Source organism: Perna viridis, chromosome 3 (assembly GCF_037379345.1).
Source record: "Perna viridis isolate PV_CMFRI_1.1 ecotype Kerala chromosome 3, ASM3737934v1, whole genome shotgun sequence".
NCBI lineage: Eukaryota > Metazoa > Mollusca > Bivalvia > Mytilida > Mytilidae > Perna > Perna viridis.
The window spans coordinates 54,848,353-54,870,224 of record NC_142447.1 but is presented as its reverse complement, the minus strand read 5'-3'; the positions used below and the strand labels follow the sequence as shown (position 1 = coordinate 54,870,224).

At 32.8% G+C, this 21,872-nt stretch overlaps 1 protein-coding gene across 2 annotated transcripts; it reads right to left on the bottom strand.

Moving 5' to 3' along the window:
* Window positions 1-401: 401 nt before the first annotated feature.
* LOC148622954 (protein CEPU-1-like) lies at window positions 402-21,329 on the bottom strand. 2 transcript variants are annotated; one of them, XM_088573342.1, is made up of 9 exons: window positions 21,212-21,329; window positions 16,527-16,703; window positions 9,263-9,399; window positions 8,677-8,881; window positions 6,757-6,909; window positions 5,724-5,852; window positions 5,074-5,361; window positions 4,627-4,764; window positions 402-1,455 (listed from the first exon to the last, which is right to left on the bottom strand). In XM_088573342.1, exons 2-9 carry the CDS (start codon window positions 16,603-16,605, stop codon window positions 1,340-1,342), a joined length of 1,245 nt encoding a protein of 414 aa, XP_088429468.1. In that variant the 5' UTR covers window positions 16,606-16,703; window positions 21,212-21,329; the 3' UTR covers window positions 402-1,339. The 2 variants fall into 2 exon arrangements, with proteins under 2 accessions (XP_088429468.1, XP_088429467.1); XM_088573341.1 differs by lacking the exon at window positions 21,212-21,329 and adding an exon at window positions 21,001-21,140 and having other exon boundaries at window positions 1,199-1,455.
* Window positions 21,330-21,872: the final 543 nt, after the last annotated feature.

Sequence of the window (21,872 nt, the reverse complement as noted above, 5' to 3'; positions counted from 1 at the left end):
CACGTGGATACCGTCATAAAGTTGTAAGTAAAGCATAGAAAACTGGTAGAACCATGTGGATACTGTCATAAAGTTGTAAGTAAAGCAAGAAACTGGTAGAACCACGTGGATACCGTGATAAAGTACCATGTACACAATTTAACCATTGGTAAAATGACGAATGTAAAAGATGGTTAAAAAGTCTTTATGTTCTCATCGTATAATTTTGTAGAAATAGGACAATTGTATCTGGTCTTTGAAAGATGATTTAGTTTTATCCTCATAAAGATTTCATATCACGTATCCGAATGACTTTGATTCCCAGTAGGTAACAAAATCAAATAAAAATTGCATTTCCAGACTCAATTACCATCTAGAGAACCGTGTCTTTTAAACCAATATCATTTATTGAAAACGCATGGTTGAGGATGTAACTCATTTATTTAAAATCAAGGACAATAAATACCAAAAATGTAAGAACGATGGCATAACAATCACAATAGTTAAATAAACTTAGAAAAATGTAATCATACTGTAACAATGTAGTAAAAATATGGTAAACTAGGAGTTAAACAGCACCTCATCATAATACGTACAACACATGGACACATAACCAACTATTTATGTACTACTTTGAAGAGAAAACATTTACCATCTGACCATTATATGTTTCCACTTTTCTATATGTACCTTAAAGAGACAACAAGTATCTTTTACAAAAAGAATGTATTTCAGTTTTAAATGCCATGTAATAAATATCAGAAGCCTGGTTTCAGTTTAAAAAATGTTGATTTGATAGAAATCCTTCTTCTACTTCTACAAATTTATTAAACAACACAAAAATAAAGAAAAAGTGATGTCGTGTGCTGTGTAAATTCTGCTTATATATTAGAAAGAAAGTAAAAAAAATCAACAATTTAATTTTGTTATTTACCCTGTTTTTCGCCTTATGAACTAAGGTTAAAATAATCGATTTACAACAAATGTCTTATCATACAATACTGTCATACACACAAACACATACAAACAAACACGCTTACATATAAATTAGTTTGATTTCTATTTTACTCAACACCATTTACCTTTATCATACCTACTATGTACTATATACTACAATATTGGTCTAATCAATGCGCTTAGTGTCAATCATTTGCTCTCACACACACAAGAACCTCAGTAAAAGGTTTTTGATTCCTTAGTTTGTAGATTGTCAGCTCTTACTAACGACACTTAGTAATCTTTTTCATGTGATTCAACATGTAAATATATGATTTCAGTTAAATTCAGGCAATCAGATATTTTTATAACATTTGTTTTTTGTCTGAACATACTTGTAGTAACAGTCTTTTTGATTTATCTGTTATAGACATGGGCTGAATAATCCAATAATTGTAATTGAGAGAAGAACAATTAGATGACATCCATGGGTTGGAGATACACCACTCTTGTCTGTACCTCTGTATCGATACTCTGGCTCTGTAAATTATCATTGTTAGATGATTAATCTGTATCGCATATGTTTGAAAGATGTTAAGTAGAATACCGGGACCAGCCAGTATCCAGAATATGGATGTTAACTATTAGTGATAGGATCAGCCGGGATTAGCCAGGGTCCATAATAAGGATGTTAACTGTTAGTGATACGATCAGTCGGGATCAGCCAGGGTCCATAATAAGGATGTTAACTGTTACTGATTGGATCAGTCATGGGTTCAGAATAAGGATGTTAACTGTTATAGTGATAAGATCAGTCGTGGGTCAAGAATAAGGAAGAGAACTGAAAGTACCAGGATCAGCCAGGGTCCAGAATACAAATGTTAACTGTTAATGATAGGATCAGTCGTGGGTCAAGAATAAGGAACAGAACTGAAAGTACCAGGATCAGCCATGGTTCATCAGTAATTATAAAGATGTTAATTCTAAGTACAGGAATCAGCCGTGGGTGAACAGTAAATATGTTAATTCTAAGTACCGGGATCAGCCTCGGGTCAACAGGAATTATAAGGATGTTAGTTCTAAGTACCGGGATTAGCCGTAGATGAACAATAAATATATTAATTCTAAATACAAGGATCAGCCATAAGTCAACAGTAAATTTGTTAATTCGTAGTACAGGGATCAGCCGTGGGTCAACAGTCATTATAAATATGAATTAATTCAAAGTACCAGGATCAGCCATGGGTCAACAGTAGATAGGTTAATTCTAAGTACCGGCATTAGTCATGGGTCAACAGTAGATAGGTTAATTCTAAGTACCAGGATTAGTCGTTGTTCGACAGTAATTATAAAGATGTTAATTCTAAGTACATAGATCAGCAATGGGTCAACAGTAAATATGTTTATTCTGAATACGAGATTATTCGTAGGTCAACAGTAAATTAATTAATTCTAAGTACCGGGATCAGTCGTGGGTCAACAGTCAGTTAATTAATTCTGAGTACCAGGATCAGCCGTGGGTCAGCAGTAAGGATGTTAACTGTAAGTCCCGGATGACCAGTGGGTCAACAGTACGGATGTTAATTGTAAGTCCATGGGTCACCAGTGGGTCATGAGTAAAGATATTAATTGTAAGTACCCGGGTCACCATTGGGTCAACAGTAAATATGTTAACTGTAAGTACCTAGATAGCCGGAGTCATAACTAAGGATGGCAAATGTAAGTATCGGGATCAGCCGTGGGTCCAGAATAAGAATGCTTATTTCTAAGTATTTGGGATAAGCCGTGTCCGGCGTAGATCATAACTTAGGATGTAAACTGTTAGTACCGGGATCAGCCGTGGGTCAATGACATTCCTAAACAGTACTCATTAGCACATTTGTTAACGGTTTATTAGATCTCATAACTGTGCTGTTAATCATGAGGAGAAAGAGTTAATACGTAACAATAACAAATCCCAGATAAATATATTTATAAATGTGTTTTTACTGAGTAAAATTTCAGTTTTCCTTCAACGTGATTTCAAAATACTTGATAATCACATAGTCAAGAAGAATTTGTCATGAATGAAGTTTGTTTTAATTTCTATGGTCATGTGACAAATCTCTTCGTTTAGATTTAATCAGTTATTGTGCAACAAAATACTACCATTCGAACACAGATCCTACATTCTGAATAAAGTAAAATCAATGCCAATGTTATTAATAAAAGTGGTGTTCTTCTGCAGGAAGAACTGTATGGTTTACCACCAAACTTCACGTTATATTTATACGAATGTTTCTGCCATTGATGAACAAAGGAGATTTTCATAGAACTTGCACGGAAATATATACAAGCGAAATAGTTTCACATGATTTTCACCTGAATTGAGCAGATAAAATTTCATTGAATTCATATGAAAGAGTAATCAAGGGAACCAAGGTTATAGCCGTAATCAAAAGAATGCAATCCAGGGACAAAGACGAGACATGGAAAACAGACACACACAACAAAGAACATAAAGTAACTAAAGTCATACATACAAAATAACAAAAGCAAATGTGCATCTCGGACTCCACTGAAAACTGGGAGCATGGACCAGGTGCAACGGTAGGGTAAGCGTCCTCTGCTTTTCTAATAACACCCGCCGAGTTGATCATAAAAGTCAAGTCCGGGGTAGACAAACGAGGAAAGGAAAACTATGACCCGTTGAATAAATCAGTTATAATGGTGCAGATGGATACACCATAATGATCCACGAGTTCATGATGATGACCATAAAACTTCTGTGGTGATGGCTCCGTCTTGTAACAGCATAACCCCGTTTCAGAAGCCTATTTGTTAGAGTTCTAGCGCGATACAAAAAGTCTGCGTAGTTTCGGCAAGCTCTGGCATAACGTATGAGTTGTAATATGAACACTCCATACGCAGGTGCTGAAGGGATATTGCCATAGATGAAAGGAAAGTTGACAACTTTGAATGAAAAGTCATCACGTTTGTCGTAAAGTTTGGTCAATAGTTTTCCGTTACCATCGATTTCTAAGTGTAGGATAAGATATGAGGCTGACTTCACAGTGTCTGTAGTATCCTTTATCTCAAGTTCTTTTGGATAGATGCGATGTATCAAATCCCCGAAATTAGGATTTGTTAAAGATAATACGTCATCTATATAGCGGAAACTGAAACTAAAGGATCTAGTCAAACGATATTCTTTCTTTCGGATCAGATCAGCTATAAAGTCAGCCTCATAAGAGTGAAGGAATAGGTCAGCAAATAAAGGAGCACAATTTGTTCCCATTGGAATGCCGACCGTTTGTTGAAAAACACGTCCACCACACTGGACAAATATGTTGTCGATTAAAAATTCCGTCATTTTGAAAACATCTTCTTGTGTATAGATGATTTGGAATTATTTTTTACAATGTATGAAGAATCTCTAACAAGATATACCATATATTTGTATCTAGGTGTACCATCTTTTTTTTTTAGAAACAACGATGTATAATGCTTTTGACTCGGGATTTTAACTGAGTATAGGGAATAGAAGTATAGAGTGTTGAAAAATCATAGGTTTTAATGCTATTATATTCTGATAATAATCTTGAATTGATGGTCTCCAAAAGATCTTTCGAATTAACAAATGCATATGTATACAAAAAAATAAATTAATGTAGAAACAGCAGGCTCGTTGAAAATATTTTTTTTTTAATTGTTTCATTACACATATATTACCTTTCGGAATGTATCTAGTTTTATCTTCATTTGGATAGATGTGATGTCTTCCACTGAAGTGTGGATTAGGGTCGGGGAAAGGAGTATTGACTGCTTCCGTCATTTGAGCTGTTGGTGTCGTTGTTCTTGGAACTTCTTCTACAATAGGCATGGTATCATGAATTAGATAAACGCCATTTTGTGCTATTTTAGGTGTAACATTCTTTTCCTATGAGTATATATATACTTTTTAATTTATATTTTCTTTTGAGTATAAATTTGTCGTAGGAATGTACAAATTATCCACACAGACTTTATTTTTTGTACAAAACTGTCGTGATACGCGTAAATACAGAACTTCTGGAAAACATGAATGCATGTACATAATACGAGACCTATTTTCTCCCTTACTAAATGTTAATTCACATGTACCTAGAAATTAAATGTTGATTATATTTAAACTCTTACCATACAAGATCATTCCCTCTTTATCTTTTCCCAACTCATTAGAAGCTTCACATGTATAATAACCAAAGTCACTTTCTTTAATGTCTATAATCCTAAGATTCAAAGTGACAGTATGTGGACCATCGTTATATACATCGGCTCTTAATCCAGCCCTTTGAGTGATAGCCTTGCCGCCTTTTAACCACACTCCATACGCTTGAGGAGAAGCAGATATGCTGCATGATAAAATTGTCTCTTTCCCTATTCTTTGGCTAATTTTTCTGTTTAGTAAACGGACTTCTGGTTTGACTAAAAAGAGACACAAATAAGTGTATATCGTAGATGTCTGTAGAGATTTTGACATTGTAGAGTGAATTGTGAATGACATTTCGCATTGGAAAAGCAATCTATTGATTGGCTATTAATATTTATATACTTGTGTATCGACTTAATATGTATGTTGTCAAATATGTTAAGTTTGTTTATCTTCCGTTTTTTTTTTAATTTGAAGCTTTTTTTTTTGTTTTTTTCTTTTGTTTTTTTTTTGTTTCCAATCTATACTTTTCTTCATGGTCCATGTCTTTTTGTAATTAATTATGATTACACACAAAAAACCGTTATATAGACGGCAGATGGGGTCTTTATCAAATGCCAAAAAATCGTATACTTACAATGTACCTCGATTTTGATTTCCTTGGAGACATCGTTTCCAACACCATTAGAGGCAATACATTCATAAGTTCCATCGCAATACCGTGTGATATTGTGGATCACTAAAATTTCCCCAGGGGTACCTATTACTAAAACAATAAACACATTTTATAGTTGCAGCATTGTGCATGAGGGAGTAGTATAATTCCCCGAATTTTACTAAAGAGAAAGGCGTAAATGGATTAATTCTATAAATGGGGATACCATTCTGTAAGTGTCATAATCTTTATGTAACTTGCTCTTTATTTAGTGTAATATAAAGCTACAGATACAGATAGAGCAACAGCTAGATTGATGGGTTCTATTAGAATCTGCGCTACGCTATTAAACTCCTAATTAGATAAATGCATATCAACACAAGTCATCTCAATATTATTAGGGTATAATTAGATATGTACCCACGAACGTTTGCATTCATTGACTATGTAGCTACCTTAATGTTTTTCATGTTCTTAAAGTAATTGAGTACATAAAAGTAACTGTAACAGATACACTATGAAGCATATTTTTATATTCCTTATGACCGTAGTAGATTGTGTAAGTTTTATAATCAATTGAAAATGTGAAATGTATTCACATATATTAATTTTTTCCTAAAGTGCTAAATATAAAGACAATGATACCCGAGGTTTTCCCCTTGTCAATTTAAAATGTAAACAGTAACACAGTTTTACTGTCAGCATTTACAATATCCTGTAGAAAATACCGAACTCATACCATCGGAAAATACAATCGATTGTCGATATTAAATGATTTTTACTGTCGATATATTACAAAGTTGCTGTTAATAATTAGAAATTAACAGCAGTCTACAATAAAGAAATCATTGTATAACTCTTTAAAGACAGTGAGTATATTATCACTCCAGTACATATTCGTAGATCTGATAATTATACACTGAATCTATGTTCCAGGGCCAACAGGCTTCCTTTCATTATTTTTATCAATTTGAAATTGATTCTAGTATTTTTTAAATAAACGTTAAGTATCTACCATCCTTAGTCTCAGCTTCGCTATATTTTAGTTTTCTGAACCATGAAATATCTGGCTGTGGTACTCCGGTTGCGTTACATGTAAGTTGTATCGTAGAACCTTCGTGGACTATCTGGTTAGGGCTAGACCAATACTCCTTGATATCTGGTGGCACTAAAATATCATTGATATAAAGTTATGTTCAAACTTAATTAAAAAAAACAGAATGTAGGGACGCAATAATGATATTATTTTACTTTGATATTAAACATTCATGTTAAGAAAATATCAGATTAATTGATTGATTATTGGGGTTTAATGTCCGAGCAGCAACATTTAAGTTATATTCAGACGATGAGCATCAAATTGATGATAAAATGAACATGAAATGATGATTATAAAATAAAAAAAGGGATGGGACACAAGGATAATAGGGTTGACAAATTTTGACTGCCACAAGATAAAAGAGATGGGCAATTTAGCCTCGTTTGGCGGAGCGCAAAGGTTCCTACTCCTATCGAATACCACAGCAGGGTTCTTTAACGTGCAAGGAACGTGGCATCTTTCCCAACACGGTGCACCACTATGGTTTGCGGTCAAGTTTTCCGTAGTATAGCCTGACAACCCCAGCATGTAACACGCCATGGCTACCCTATTCCACCACCTCGGGCACACATCCCAGTTTCTCTATGGGCAGAGACCCTAGCTCCCGGCTAGGTTTCTGAGCACTATTTATTCGCCTTTTACGACAAGCTTAGCGCTGCTGCAGGCCTATTCTTTTGACACGGGACAGAAAATATCAGTGACCTGTACAGGAAATGTATAACTAAAGCAAAGATAGAGGCTGTACTACTCAAGTTTTTAAAGTGAATAATATTGTAACTGCACTCACTCCAAAATTACTTTCAAATCTTTTTAATGGAAGCTTTATCTCAGTTTATCATAAAAAAGATGGTTGGGATGAATTCTTCCGCACTAATCGATTAGAAACAGTACTTGGTACATTTTGTACGTGCATTTGACAGTAAAATGATGGATTATCTATGTGCGTACATGTAGACTTATAAGACAATAAAAGAATATTATATTTGTACTATCGACAGTTCATTTTACAGTAAACAGATAATGCCTTTAATTTTAATTTGAATATAAAGTCAAATCCTGTCATATTATGATTGCTATATCAATATCTTTCTGTAGAGGTTAAACAGAAAATTTGCAAAAACATGAAAACAGGAAACAGAGATTGTGTACATACACAATGTAAAAACAGAGGAAAACAAACATATTTAAATACTAAACCCGGTTGTGACACCAGGTGCTCTGAAGGAAAGCATGTCATGCTCCACAAGCGGTACCTGGAATGGATCTTTTTTTTTTCAATGTCATAATGTGTTGTAAATAATTATATAATTGTCAGTAACTGCTCTCTCGATTTCAAAATGTATTTACTCGTTTCTTAACATCGCATTAAGAAAAAGATCCATGGATTGTTGATTTCGTCATTACAATGTCCCTTTGTTAAGGATAGTTCATTATGATTAGATAAAACTGTAATTTCTATTACAACAATAAATTATACATAATACATCTACGAAAAATAAAATGATCAACTGTTGCCAGCAGAAATAACTGTTTTGTGACAGTGATACGTTGAAGTATAATAGTTAAAACTGAGCTATTAAAACGATAAAAAGGAAATCAAGAAAATCCTTCTTTGAATTCGGACACATTGAAATTTTAGAAATTAACTGAGAAAAACGTGCAATATTATAATGATGCTTTGAAAAAAAATCAGCAAAACATAAATTTTATTGCACTGACGGAAGGGAATCGTCAATTAGTCGAGTAAAGGTTTTCGATGCGATGACTAATTATTTGTTTCAGTAACCAACCTTTAATAAATAGGTATTTCATGTGATCTTCAACCTAAGAACATACCTAGCACTGTAAGGTATATACGTTTGATCATCACTGGATTGGTATTTAAGGTACATGTATACATGCCATGATCATTGTATCTGACATTCCGAATATGTAGGTTCCAGTCAGGCACCATGGGTCGTTCTATCGTAATTCTAATATCATCTATTAGTCGCCGATCACCTTGAGATATAATGATCTTTTTGGGGTTTAACCAGGCCACCTTAAACAATACAAAATCCATGTATTTACAGTTTTATAACTTAATGTAGATTTTGTACTTGAAATCTTTATTGTTCGATATTCATAATAAATATATAATCATTTATTTCCAGTTATGTGTAGTGATAAGTTATATGTCACTATATCTGGCAGAGGCAGCAAGACATGGAAGATAATTTTATTCCTATTCATGTACATAAAACAATAGATATGTCTGCACTGTGAAAACTGCAAACGACCTGCGTGTATATGTAAGTTAACACAATACATTAAACTGAATTATACCGTATAACCATTCATACATGTATATGCCACTGTACAAAATCTTACTATCATTTACTAACCGTTTACCCTGTATGTTTTCCAATGGTTACTTACATACCGTGAAACTCTGTATGTTTTCCACTGTGCATGGCAATGTTGTTGTCTCTCCAGCAATGGAAGTGATATTTAGTGGTCTGTTGTCAAACCCAGTGGAAGTGTGTTCTTCACAGTCGTTACCAATTATTATTATCAATACTGAAAGTAGCATTAAATAATTTATGTTATCAGTGTATAAGAGTAATCAAGGGAACCAAGGTTATAGCGGTAATCAAAAGAACGCAATCCAAGGACAAAGACCAGACATGGAAAACAGACATACACAACAAAGAACATAAAGTAACTAAAATCATACATACAAAGTAACAAAAGCAAATGAGCAACTCGGACTCCACTGAAAACTGGGAGCATGGACCAGGTGCACCGGTAGGGTAAGCGTCCTCTGCTTTTCTAAAAACACCCGTCGAGTTGCTCATAAAAAGTCAAGTCCGGGGTAGACAAACGAGGAAAGGAAAACTATGACCCGTTGAATAAATCAGTTTTCATGGTGCAGATGGATACACCATAACGATCCACGAGTTCATGATGACGACAATAAAACGTCTGTAATGATGACTTCAATCTTGTAGCAACACAACCATGTTCCAGAGGTCTATTTGTTAGAGTTCTAGCGCGATACAAAAAGTCTGCGTAGTTTCGGCAAGCTCTGGCATAACGTATGAGTTGTAATATGAACACTCCATACGCAGGTGCTGAAGGGATGTTGCCATAGATGAAAGGAAAGTTGACAACTTTTAATGAAAAGTCATCACGTTTGTCGTAAAGTTTGGTCAATAGTTTTCCGTTACCATCGATTTCTAAGTGTAGGTCAAATTATGAGGCTGACCTTATGGTGTCTGTAGTATCCTTTATCTCAAGTTCTTTTGGATAGATGCGATGTATCAAATCCCCGAAATTAGGATTGTTTAAAGATAATACCTTATCTATATAGCGGAAACTGAGATTAAAGGATCTAGTCAAACGGTATTCTTTCTTTCGGATCAATTCAGCTATAAAGTCAGCCTCATAAGAGTGAAGGAATAGGTCAGTAAGTAAAGGAGCACAATTTGTTCCCATTGGAATGCCGACCGTTTGTTCAAAAACACGTCCACTGTACAAGGGAACACACGGAGCTACAATTGATCGGACGTATGTGCCTCTCTTTCTTCACAAAGGCATCAAAGGGAGAAAAACATTCAGCGAATTTTTTTATGTCACAGTGACATTTTCCATTACTTTGGGAATAAACATCCACTATCTTGTGATCGCCTCGATTATATAAGCTATCTTGTGATTGCATCGAGTTACTGTATATAAGGTCGTGCTAAAATTAACTGTTTTTCCTTTCACGGCAATAATAAAATGCTACTATTAGCCAGCACCGAGTCACGGCATTAAAGTGTTATTGCCAACCCTGAGTCACTACATTGGAATTGTACTATTAACTAGCCCGAGTCACGGCATTAAAGTGTTACTATTAGCCATCCCCGGGTCCCTTTCAATGCATTAGTCTAAGAGTGTAACTAGTAGCCAAACCCGAGTCGGGGTATTAAGTGTTGCTATTAGACAGAATCGAAATCGACAAATTATTAACCCCGTCCAGTAGGTAAATAAATTGGTAGCAGGTACAACTTCCTTCAATACAAATGTCGGACTTCACCTCGGTACATAAACATGCAGTAATGCATGTACGATAAAATGGAAAATTTAAACATTAGCTCGTTTAATCAATTACATTATGAACTATAGTAATATATAATACTTATCTTGGGTAATTTTGTTCAAATTTGTCAATTATATGATGACATTAAGCACAATTACGATGCATTGCTCTAAAGCAATCAAAATGACGAACAAAAACCGAAAGTAAATAAGGCAATATGGCGCCTTCTGTTCGTTTTCATTTGCAGATAGACTTTGACTTTAATACCTTTGTGAAAACAAAATAATTTGTTCTTTTTTTCCTCAACTGATTCCAAGTTTACTTGTTATTATTTGTGTGTCTGTTCGTTTATTTTTGCTTACAATTTTGACTTAAAATACTTTACCAATTAAATTCGGACACTTTGATGTGACACGAGATACAAAATTGGCAAACATAAGTGTAACAAGAAAGCAGGTTGTATGGACTAATTCATGGTTACATGTACCATTGAAAATGCGGGGGCGGGGGGTGGGGGTGGATGGGGTGGGGATAGCATCAATGGGGCAGAAAAAATCATTGTTCATTGCTTTTTTCTTTGATAATTGGCTATATTTTTTTAAACCGATATTTAATTAAAGGGTGTGCTAAATCCATAAAATATGGATAAATTTCAGGCTATTTTACAAATTTGGAAAGCCTCCAGTATTTGCTGTCAGAGGGGAAAATTCGCACACCGCCTCTGTGACCACCTGGCGGGCTTCTTTTTGGTCCCTAACCGCGTTGAATAATGTTTTTTTTTTGTTTGTTGTTGTAAGCCTTTCGTGTCAAAAAGTAATCAATGAAACCAAGATACTAGTGGAAATTAAAAATGTAATCAAGTGATAAAGACTTGACAGGGAAAATAGACAAACATAACAAAGAACATGAAATAACCAAAATAGCACATACAAAGAAACAAAAGTGAATGAACAAAACGAACTCCACTTAAAACTGTGAGCATGGGCCAGGCAATCAGGACGGTAAGCATCCTCTGCTTTTCTAGAAACATACGCCGAGTTACTAATAAGAAGTCAAGTCCGGAGAAGACGGAAGAGGAAAGAAAAAACATGACACGGTTAACAAATCGGTTCTCATGGTGCAGATTGATGCACCGTATTGATCCACGAGTATAATAGAACTTTTACTTTTTGTCTTGCAAACTATACATTGTAATTTGTTCAATAAAAGGATGATTTATTTAATAGATTACGGTGAAAAATTGGATTTAAACAGATTGAAAGTTCTACCAAAAGAACCAGTGTTACGGTATTTCATTTTTCATTGCAAAGTTTTCATATACCAAATTTATCCCGGTTCATGATCTACATACAATATTAACAAATGTCATAATTTAACATTTTGATAGAGCTGGTCTTTTCTAAAGATTATTATCAAAATTTCGCCTACGTTAAAAAAAATATCAGTCTATAGAAGACAGTTTTTGGCCCAGTGAGGTACGTTTTCACGGGTTTTAAAAATGAGCTTTCTTCTCTGCTTTGGGCAGTGTTCAGTCATTAGAATTATTAAGGAAATCTTAATTAAAAATGTACACGTATGTTGCTAATTAAAAAAACAAAAATCTTTAATGATTAAACTTTTTTTCTAGATAAACAAGATCAACTTAATGACCATATATAAACAAAAACTTTACGTTTCAACGTGTATAAAGATAGTCGGTTGGCTACGTTTCACAGTCTGCTTGGGTTCTGTGTAACGTCCCCTAGCCAAGAGAACCTTCTGCTCATATCAGTACAAAGATTCGTTCCACATGTTTCATTCCATAGTAAAGGGGCGTTTAGAACTTCAGAAGAATATGTTTGATCATTTGGTCTATCAGAACATATAATCAAGATATAAATTCTAGAAAACAAAGTTTATTCTATTCGCAACTACATCCGAGTGGATATAGTTCTTCCATAGCTAGCAAAACGAGGAGGTTTAGCGCCTTATTAAGTTTACTCCACCTTTTATGTCAGCAATACCTTTACCCAGTCAAGACTATAACGGTGGTTTTCGGTTTTTACCTTGATATTGCCATTTGTTATCCTGACTTTCCTTTTGACTATTGCCTATGTTTTTCGGTAATTTTGTTATTACCTTCATACATATGGCAATTTCGTTATAAAAATATCCAGAAAGATGGATTATTTCGAAAGAAAGATTATTTCGAAATCGCCAGGACATCAAAGACGGCAAATTACCTTTGAAATCACCAGGACATAAAAGACGGCAAATTATCTTTGAATTCACTAGAAAAAAAATACTTTCTTAAATAGAGGTACATGTCTTGTTCATTTTAATGAAACTGGTATTCTTCCCATGATGGATCATTTAAGCCACCATGTAAATTAAAAAGAACTGTGTTTTGACCCGTGTACCTTGGAAACTCTTCTATAAATGGGAAGCCCGTATACGTTTAAACGCAGTATTCTTGTATATAGAGAAAAAAAATTAATGGAATGTCATTTTGAAACACTTTTGCAAACTAGGACTTATTCGAGTCCATATAAATATAATTTTGTATAATTGGTTTTGTTATCTTGTTTAAGTAATACAAGCCCAATATAATGGCTGCTTTAGATTCATTCGGTTAAGGGATGCAAACGTTTTAACAGATAAACAACTCGAATGTCAAAAAAGCTCTGCCAATATTGTAGCCCTGGTGAGCGGTTCCAATCCCTCAATACAAAGGATCAGTTAGTTGTCGATTGCTACCGTATTAATGTACTATAACCCGTATATAGTGACTGTTTGATATACTTCAGGTTAAGGGAGGCAAATGTCATTACGATTTTAACTGTCAGCTTTGACCGTTTGAACCACGGTAAGTAGCCCTAGATCTTAGATTTGAACCACGGTAAGTAGCCCCAGATCTTAGATTTGAACCACGGTAAGTAGCCCCAGATCTTAGATTTGAACCACGGTAAGTAGCCCCAGATCTTACATTTGAACCACGGTAAGTAGCCCCAGATCTTAGATTTGAACCACGGTAAGTAGCCCCAGATCTTGCATTTGAACCACGGTAAGTAGCCCCAGATCTTACATTTGAACCACGGTAAGTAGCCCTAGATCTTACATTTTATATCTTTTTAAAGTGATCATTTATATTAATTATATTATATTTATATTATTTTTAATTATTTTTTTTTAAATTTTATTCTTCTCAATCAGTATGTATAGTTAATATTTCTATTATTTTTTTAACATAACAGGCACAAAATACTGACTCGATGCACATGTATTGTCTAATGATCGGAGCATCCTTATAGGCCGTGATAATATCAGCTATTTATATACTGGTTTTCTTTGAATAGGTTATCAAACATTGTAACAGTTCTAATTCTTGAATATTTGTATTCACTTAAGAAAGGAGTAAGCGTTACGTTACACGGCGGTTAAGAAAAAAGTCAGTAGATTTATTTTTCACTCTACGATGCTATTAAAGAGACATCAAGAACACTTGTTCGCGTGTAGGTTTCAATCAATACGTGAGAAAATCTCTAACAAAACAATTATTCTGTCAAACTCTAATTCAATAACTATTTGTTAAGAATCAATTATCCCATGAGTTAGCAATACAATTTCTTTTTGTTGAAAGGGTTCCTTTAAGCCACGTCGGAACTTTTCCATTAGAAAATCTTATTAGCTCAAGTACAATTCTTAATTAGCTGTAAAGCTGCGATGTCCTTGGTATAAATTAATTCATATCAAAACTTATATAAATAACGAAATATTGAAAGCAAAAGTGCTTCAAATCAGTATCGCCAACCAAATTGAAGGAATTATTTCTGTTTTCAACATTCAAAATCATTTCACAATAAAAACAATTATTTAACAAATGTAATTGAATGTGAAAGCGAAACTTGCGATAGTTTTGCAACTTCATTGTCACAAGTCTTGAGGTGGAGCAAATGCAATGTCAACAAGTAAAACATAGGGATATGTTTCTTGAAAACCATTTAAAAAACAGGATCAACCTCACAAAGAACGGTAATATGAATGTTTGGTTGATCCGTCTGCGGATTTGAAGACCTAGACTCCTAAACCACTCGGCCAGCTAGGCTAAGTCCAGCGTCCTAGACCACTCGGCCAGCTAGGCTAAGTCCAGCGCCCTAGACCACTCGGCCAGCTAGGGGTTTAGTAAACTTTATGACACAAAATGTTTCTTTGATGTGGATCAGATAACAATTTCAGTAAATAAGAGGGCTAGACACGGGTAAAAACGAGTATACCCCTTTATTTCACATCATCTGACCAGGTAGAATACGTCTTCCTTCATTTGTCATTTTGAAACATGGACACTGTTGCTCGCATTATGAATTTTGAAAGAATAAAATATATTATAAAAGAAACCATAATTTGATGTAACCACTGAAAAACAACTTGCATATATATATAATTAGAATCGGAAATAGACAATACCTTATTTAGATTTACTGCAATCAGACTTAAACAGACTAACTTTGAGCAGTCAAAACACGTAAATCTATAATAATTGGACACGCTGGTAAAATTTAGTTTTCAATTGTCTGTCATTTAAAGCGCATTTTATAAAAATGTATCACAATCTTCTTCGATTTTTCAAATAGTATCTAGTTATGTCAAAATTTAACTCCACATTTGCATTCTAATAGTATTTTGGTATTTAAGATATTGCTCCGTGGCCTCCCATTCCGTGCTACTCTAAATTATCGATTGAATAGAAGTAAAATAAAATATCAATAAATTATTTTACTTCACGTTTGTCATTGAACAGCCTTGTCTAGTCACTCTTTGTGCTAGGAGAAAATACTGCTAGAATAATACACTAGAATACAAAAATATTGTGACAAAGCTCCCAGTGAAAACTCCCTTCCCTGCAAAACCACGATAAACACTGAAAATGGATAATTTCCTCACAATAATCTGATATCAATCAACTTCATTCATGCACATCTATATATAATGCTAGTTTAAAAAAAAACAAACAAACTCTTATGTTTTAATATGTAAAACACTTAATTTGGATTATCTCCCTATGTTTTTTAGTAGATTGGTGAAAATACATGACTGTTTTCTAAAGACGATTATTTGAAAGAAGAGTCAAATTATCAAATTACTTCTGTTTACTATAAAGTGTGTACTATACAGTAATTAGATATATATATATATATATATATATATATACAACGTCTCACAATGTGACGACTCTATTAACGTAAACTTATAGAAGGGTCTGAAAAATTCCCAACGTATTCCCAATGTGCATATATATATATATATATATAATCACTAATTTTTGTGTAACATATGTCGTATTTAAAGGCCGATTTATTTGAAGTCTAAACTATAGCTTAAGCTAAAATTGCATATTAATAGATAAATACAGAAAGACAGTGGGTTATATGCTCTACCTCTATAGTAAAGTGATAAAAAAGAACATTTACAAAGTAGACCGGAAGTACAAAATAAGGATTCAATGCCATTTAATTTTATATTATAATGCAGGAATTATTTTTCCTAAAGTTGGCTCGAAGTTCCGACCATACCTGATTTAAATTAATAATCTAAAGAATAAAATGAAATAAAATTTGTCTACTACATTGCTAAATTATAAACTTACCTGTGCAAAGTATAAAAATATCGGAAGTCGAGTCCCTTTGTCTCATCATCTGGTAAATTAAAGTATAATCAGGGCTCATTTCAGCATATTAACTCTATTTTTGTGGTAAATTCTCTCTGATTTAATTTCTTCAGAAGTTTTATTTCAACATTAACGATAAACACGTGTTTCTCCATCCTACAAGTAAAAATATGCGATCTGCCATTGATGAAAATTATAGGTGCCAATTATAAGTAAGTGATATAATTACTATAAATACGTTTAATTCTAATGAGAACATATATATTCTTACAAATCGTTGTAGATTTACCGCAACCAGTTTAAACATTATTCAATGATTCAGATGAAATCCTTGGTAAATTATCAGATATTATGGTTATCTTAGAGGTTGGCGTATCGAGATTTAAACTGTTTCATCCTTGTTTAAACTATATCCTATATTACGAACTATATTAATGATTCAATTTATTCCATGGTGTCATTAAACACTTTTACATGCTTTGTACATATATATAATTTAAAAAAGGTAACTATGACACTGTACACAAGCGCGGTTTCGGTTTTTTACATGATGATTTGATTTGTATGAAGATAAACACCCTCAGTTGAACGTCTTGAGATGGTATAAAACAACAAAGTGTTATAACCTTTATTAGATTTTATCCAGAACCAATTTACAGAAAATAAAACTAATCAACCAATACATAAAAGCGATAACGAGAAGAAATCATGCCAGAGGATGGATATTTTCGTTCATTTTCAATGCTAATATCTGGTGATAACACCCACAAAAAGATTCTACTGACAGCTGCATAGGTCCACCCGACATTATCTGTTAAAGCGATAGTTTAATACTCATTGGAGAAGGAAATAGAACTGAAATATCTAGTATATACCACAGTTCCATTTACTATTTCATTACCATTTTATCCAAACTTACTTTTAAGTTGCATCGTTCTGCTTGAATAACTTGATCTTAATACTTACGTAATTTACCCACATTTGTGTTTGGTTTGTGTTTGAGAACGATTAAGTGAGCAGTTATAAGTTCATGATAAAAAATAATTGTTAATCAAATACACAAAATATATATATCAGTAAACGTGGTTTCAAAAGAATTTCAAGTGACAAGACATGCTTTTAAACCTTTCATTTATTCCGATAAATATAACAATAATATCCAATCAGTTGCACTATACCGGCGAGAGCATGTGGTAGATGTAATTCTGCCGCAGTCAAATCTATCACAAACGAGAATCATCAAAAGATATACATGAGACTTAAGTTAGAGACCGGTATGGATTAACAAGGATCATGTTTAGATTTATTTTTATTTTATTTATTTTGTCTGCTGTGATCACTTAAGCAGCAACATCTGGCTTTAAATCTTAATGTCTATCATGCACTTTCTTGATATCGATCAGAAAAGTAAAACTAAAATAAAGTTCTAATCCCAAGAATTATACAAAGAACTTTTGATGATGGAATGTAATTAGTGCAAAATTACTGACCTATTCTTTGCGCCTAAATAGTTATTTTCTGAAGCAAACTTTTAATACTAGTGTAACTAGGATGTTTTAGTTATAAATGATGTTCAAGAATTTTTCATCAATTTTATTTTTATTTCATTTTTTTTTACGAACGTATTATGGTAGAAATAAAAGGCGCAGAACAAATAAGAAAAAAAAACTATAAGACAGAAGAGAAACAACCTATCTTTCACTTAATTGCATGAGTGATTTAGAAAATACAAACTTACTAACCATGTAAGTAATTTCGATATGATGTACACTTGTTGTAATCAAACATGAGTGAAGTTTTAAGTGTCAATAAAATCGACACACTTTGTACAATAGAGGTGGTTCATGGCGAAGAAAAAAAACCAAATAAATGATGCTTTTTTTTATCTACAGATGCTATATCTTTATAGTCTTTTTTGTATTTTGATCTGCACTTTTGAGAAAACTACACATTTATCTCCCATTAAAATCAACCAAAGCAAGAGCGATAACTCCTACAAAGTGCCATTTTCATATAAATTTTATTTTAAAATAAACTACAAAATGAAAATCTAAGGCAAGTTATGTAGTCAGTAAAAAGTAACAAATGTAAATTTGGTTGGTTTTTGACATGCGTGAATCACATCCTGCCTGATGTCTTTTAATAAAGAATGCTACTTTAAAAAATCCAAATCTATAAGCGAACTGATCAAAATTTAGTTCAATTGCGAAGTAAAATGACATAACTGAAGTACCAAAATTTCAAATCTTAAACGCTTTGAAAGGATAAAGCAACATAAACGGCAAACTACATATGAAACCGGAAATAATAATAAAAAAAATAAAATAATGATACTAAATCGGAAATATAAATAAACAATCTGCCGAACTGATTGTCAAAATGAATGTCCGTATATTAAATTGCAATATTGGGGTAAAAACCGGAAAGTTGGAAATACTCGCTAGCGAATAGTGAATGGTAGCCAAATACTGTAGGTATGAACTGTTAGGAAAATAAGCTACAGAAAGACAGATAAAGCGAGAACTGTTTGTGATATTATTAGGGATTGATGCCACAAGAACAAACGCAAGCGGCTTTTTACATTTGTATATTTGAACGAATTTTTCAAACCTACTATGGTAAAATTCATTCAACCACAAGGCTGTAATTTGAATGAAAATTTATAATAGCAATATTCATGTGACCCGAATGCACTTCCCCGAAACAAACTTACTTAGTGTTTAACAAACATTAGTATTTTGTAATTATTTTATGTTGTATAAACACACCATTAGCTACATTGAAGACAATTTCATACTCAATATATCTGAGCTGACCGTTGTTCTTACAACTCATGGTGGGAGACAATATGACTACCCACAATAAAAGAGAGCAAAACGTTAAGTATGTTTTTCTCTGATATCAAGTATGTACAAATAGAAAAAAAAACAAGTGTTAGAAATTCATTTTGATAAATTTGAATGTCATGTTTATTTACCTGCAGCCGAACAAAATAGTTCAGAAATTTAATCAATTAAACACACATGCCAATTTAATAGATCCATTATTATGAACTATCCCTAATTAGATTATAATTGAATTGAAAACTATTTAGTGTAACTTGGAGAATAGACTTCCTTGTCATTGACTTTTCTATTGATGTTTAAACGAAAGTATGTTTTCGTATTTAACTTTTTCGCATAATTTTCGTATTGATCTCAGATGTTTTTTTCTTCTAAATATGTTTTCTTCTTTAGGTCTAAGTGAACAAACAACCTTTCTTACAGAGATGTGAATTAATGTTCACAAGTTTTGACCTTTCTGAAAACTGTAAATAATCTTGTACAAAACCAGATAGGGAGTCTTCTTATAATTTTAGTTGAACATCGACTCTAACAAATCTTTGGAAAAAACTTCATCCATCAAATATAACACAAAAGTTTATTTGAAACACAATGAAAGGCATTACACTGTGACCTAAACCTTTGACCCTGAAACTAAACAACAAAATAAGAATACAAGAACTGCTAACTCATATGTAAACTTTCTAATAAACAATAACTGAATTATAAAAAAATTCAATTTTGGAAAAGTTTGATTAATTAAACCAAATAGAAAACCCACGCATTCTAACATCTGTAGTTTGTGAGATTGTTTTGAGAAGGTAAACTTGGTTTGTTAAATATATGACTTCATGAATCAAAACATATGTTCAAGATTACACAGGAAGACAGATTCAATTTTTTAACATGCCAAATTAGACTGTTTATACATGAAATTTCGTAATTAATGCATTTGAATTTTTACTGTGAATGGACGTATGTTGGTATTTGTCTGAATGATCCCACAGCCAGTAAACTACCTTATTTTCTCTATAAAAATGTCATGATATTGCAGAGTTATAACTGCGTAAAACAAAGTACTAAGGAGAAACGACATGTATATATTTAAGTGAAAATTTCTCTCAAATTCAACAAATAATTATAACTACATATTAGTATTATGTTCTGTTGATGATAATAGTTTTCTTTTGGTAGTTTTCTTTTTTGTGTGACAATATTTAATTTTGTCTATATATTGTTGACATACGACTGATCACAGTTAAATGTTCGTTGACGATTGAATGGAATGAAAAGGTGTGTTAAAATTCTTCTGCTTGATATTGGTATTGAAATTACAAAAAGAACTAAGAGACGTTCGTTAAACAGGTATGACTTGTATTCAGGTATATCTATATAATAATGAACTTGGTCGCATACAATTATAAATTATGGTAAATTTTAAAATATATTTCTAAGAAATGAGAAAGTTAGTCTGACAACAAATTTCGTTCTTGTTTTATGAAAACTTAAACTGTTATTTCCAGGAATGACGAAAATTTTCAAAGGGGAGGGGGTTGCAATAAAATGGAAATTATTTTCTAATTTAATAATTTCATATCATAAACGGAAACTTAAACTGACACTCTACATACCTGGCTGTACAGCGGGTAATATATACACATTTTATGATCCCCACGTTCACACTTTTTACAATAGTACTCTAGTCACACTAAAGCTATCTCCAATAACAATTTAGAATTTCGTATACCAAGAAAAAAACTATTGTAAGTGACCACATCAAATTTCTTCTCACACTTAAAAAGTTTCAATGAACAATTTCTCGAGTATCTCCTTCCTTCCTACCTGTCGATTCCTTCAACAAACATTTAACGGATCACATAACTTTACACGTTCTATTCGGATGACATCGGGAGATACTGAGAAATCCGATTGCTCCGATAGCAATCATCGTGTAATGTTGTCAGTTCGTATTATGTGAAATCGATGCTGTAAACAGACTGGGCAAATTATAACATTTAGAACTACACAGTGTCGACAGGACTACTATCAAAAATAATCGGCCAGATCACTTACTTTTGTCGACAGACAATACAAATTATATATATAAAATTATAATTTTAATGTAGTTTTATTTATTGCTTCACTTTTTATATATTTATATGCCAAAATAACTTTTTATAAGGATTCAATGTATTTTTTTTAATAATTTATAGAATACTCATTTGATTAGTATTTATTTTAAATAACATTTGTAAGGGAGGACTACAAGTTTACAATAACTTTATACCAATTGCAAAATTTTGACGAAAAAAATTGTTAAGGATGCACATATTTGAAATATTTAACATATTTCGTTGTTTACCCATTCTTTATTAATAAAAAGCGTATATATTTTCCCTCATATCATTTAAGTCTTATCTAAAATGTGAACACTTATTTTTTAAGATAGCATTTTTGACCTGTACTACTGATCTCCTTTTTAAAGTATTTACTATACATGTTT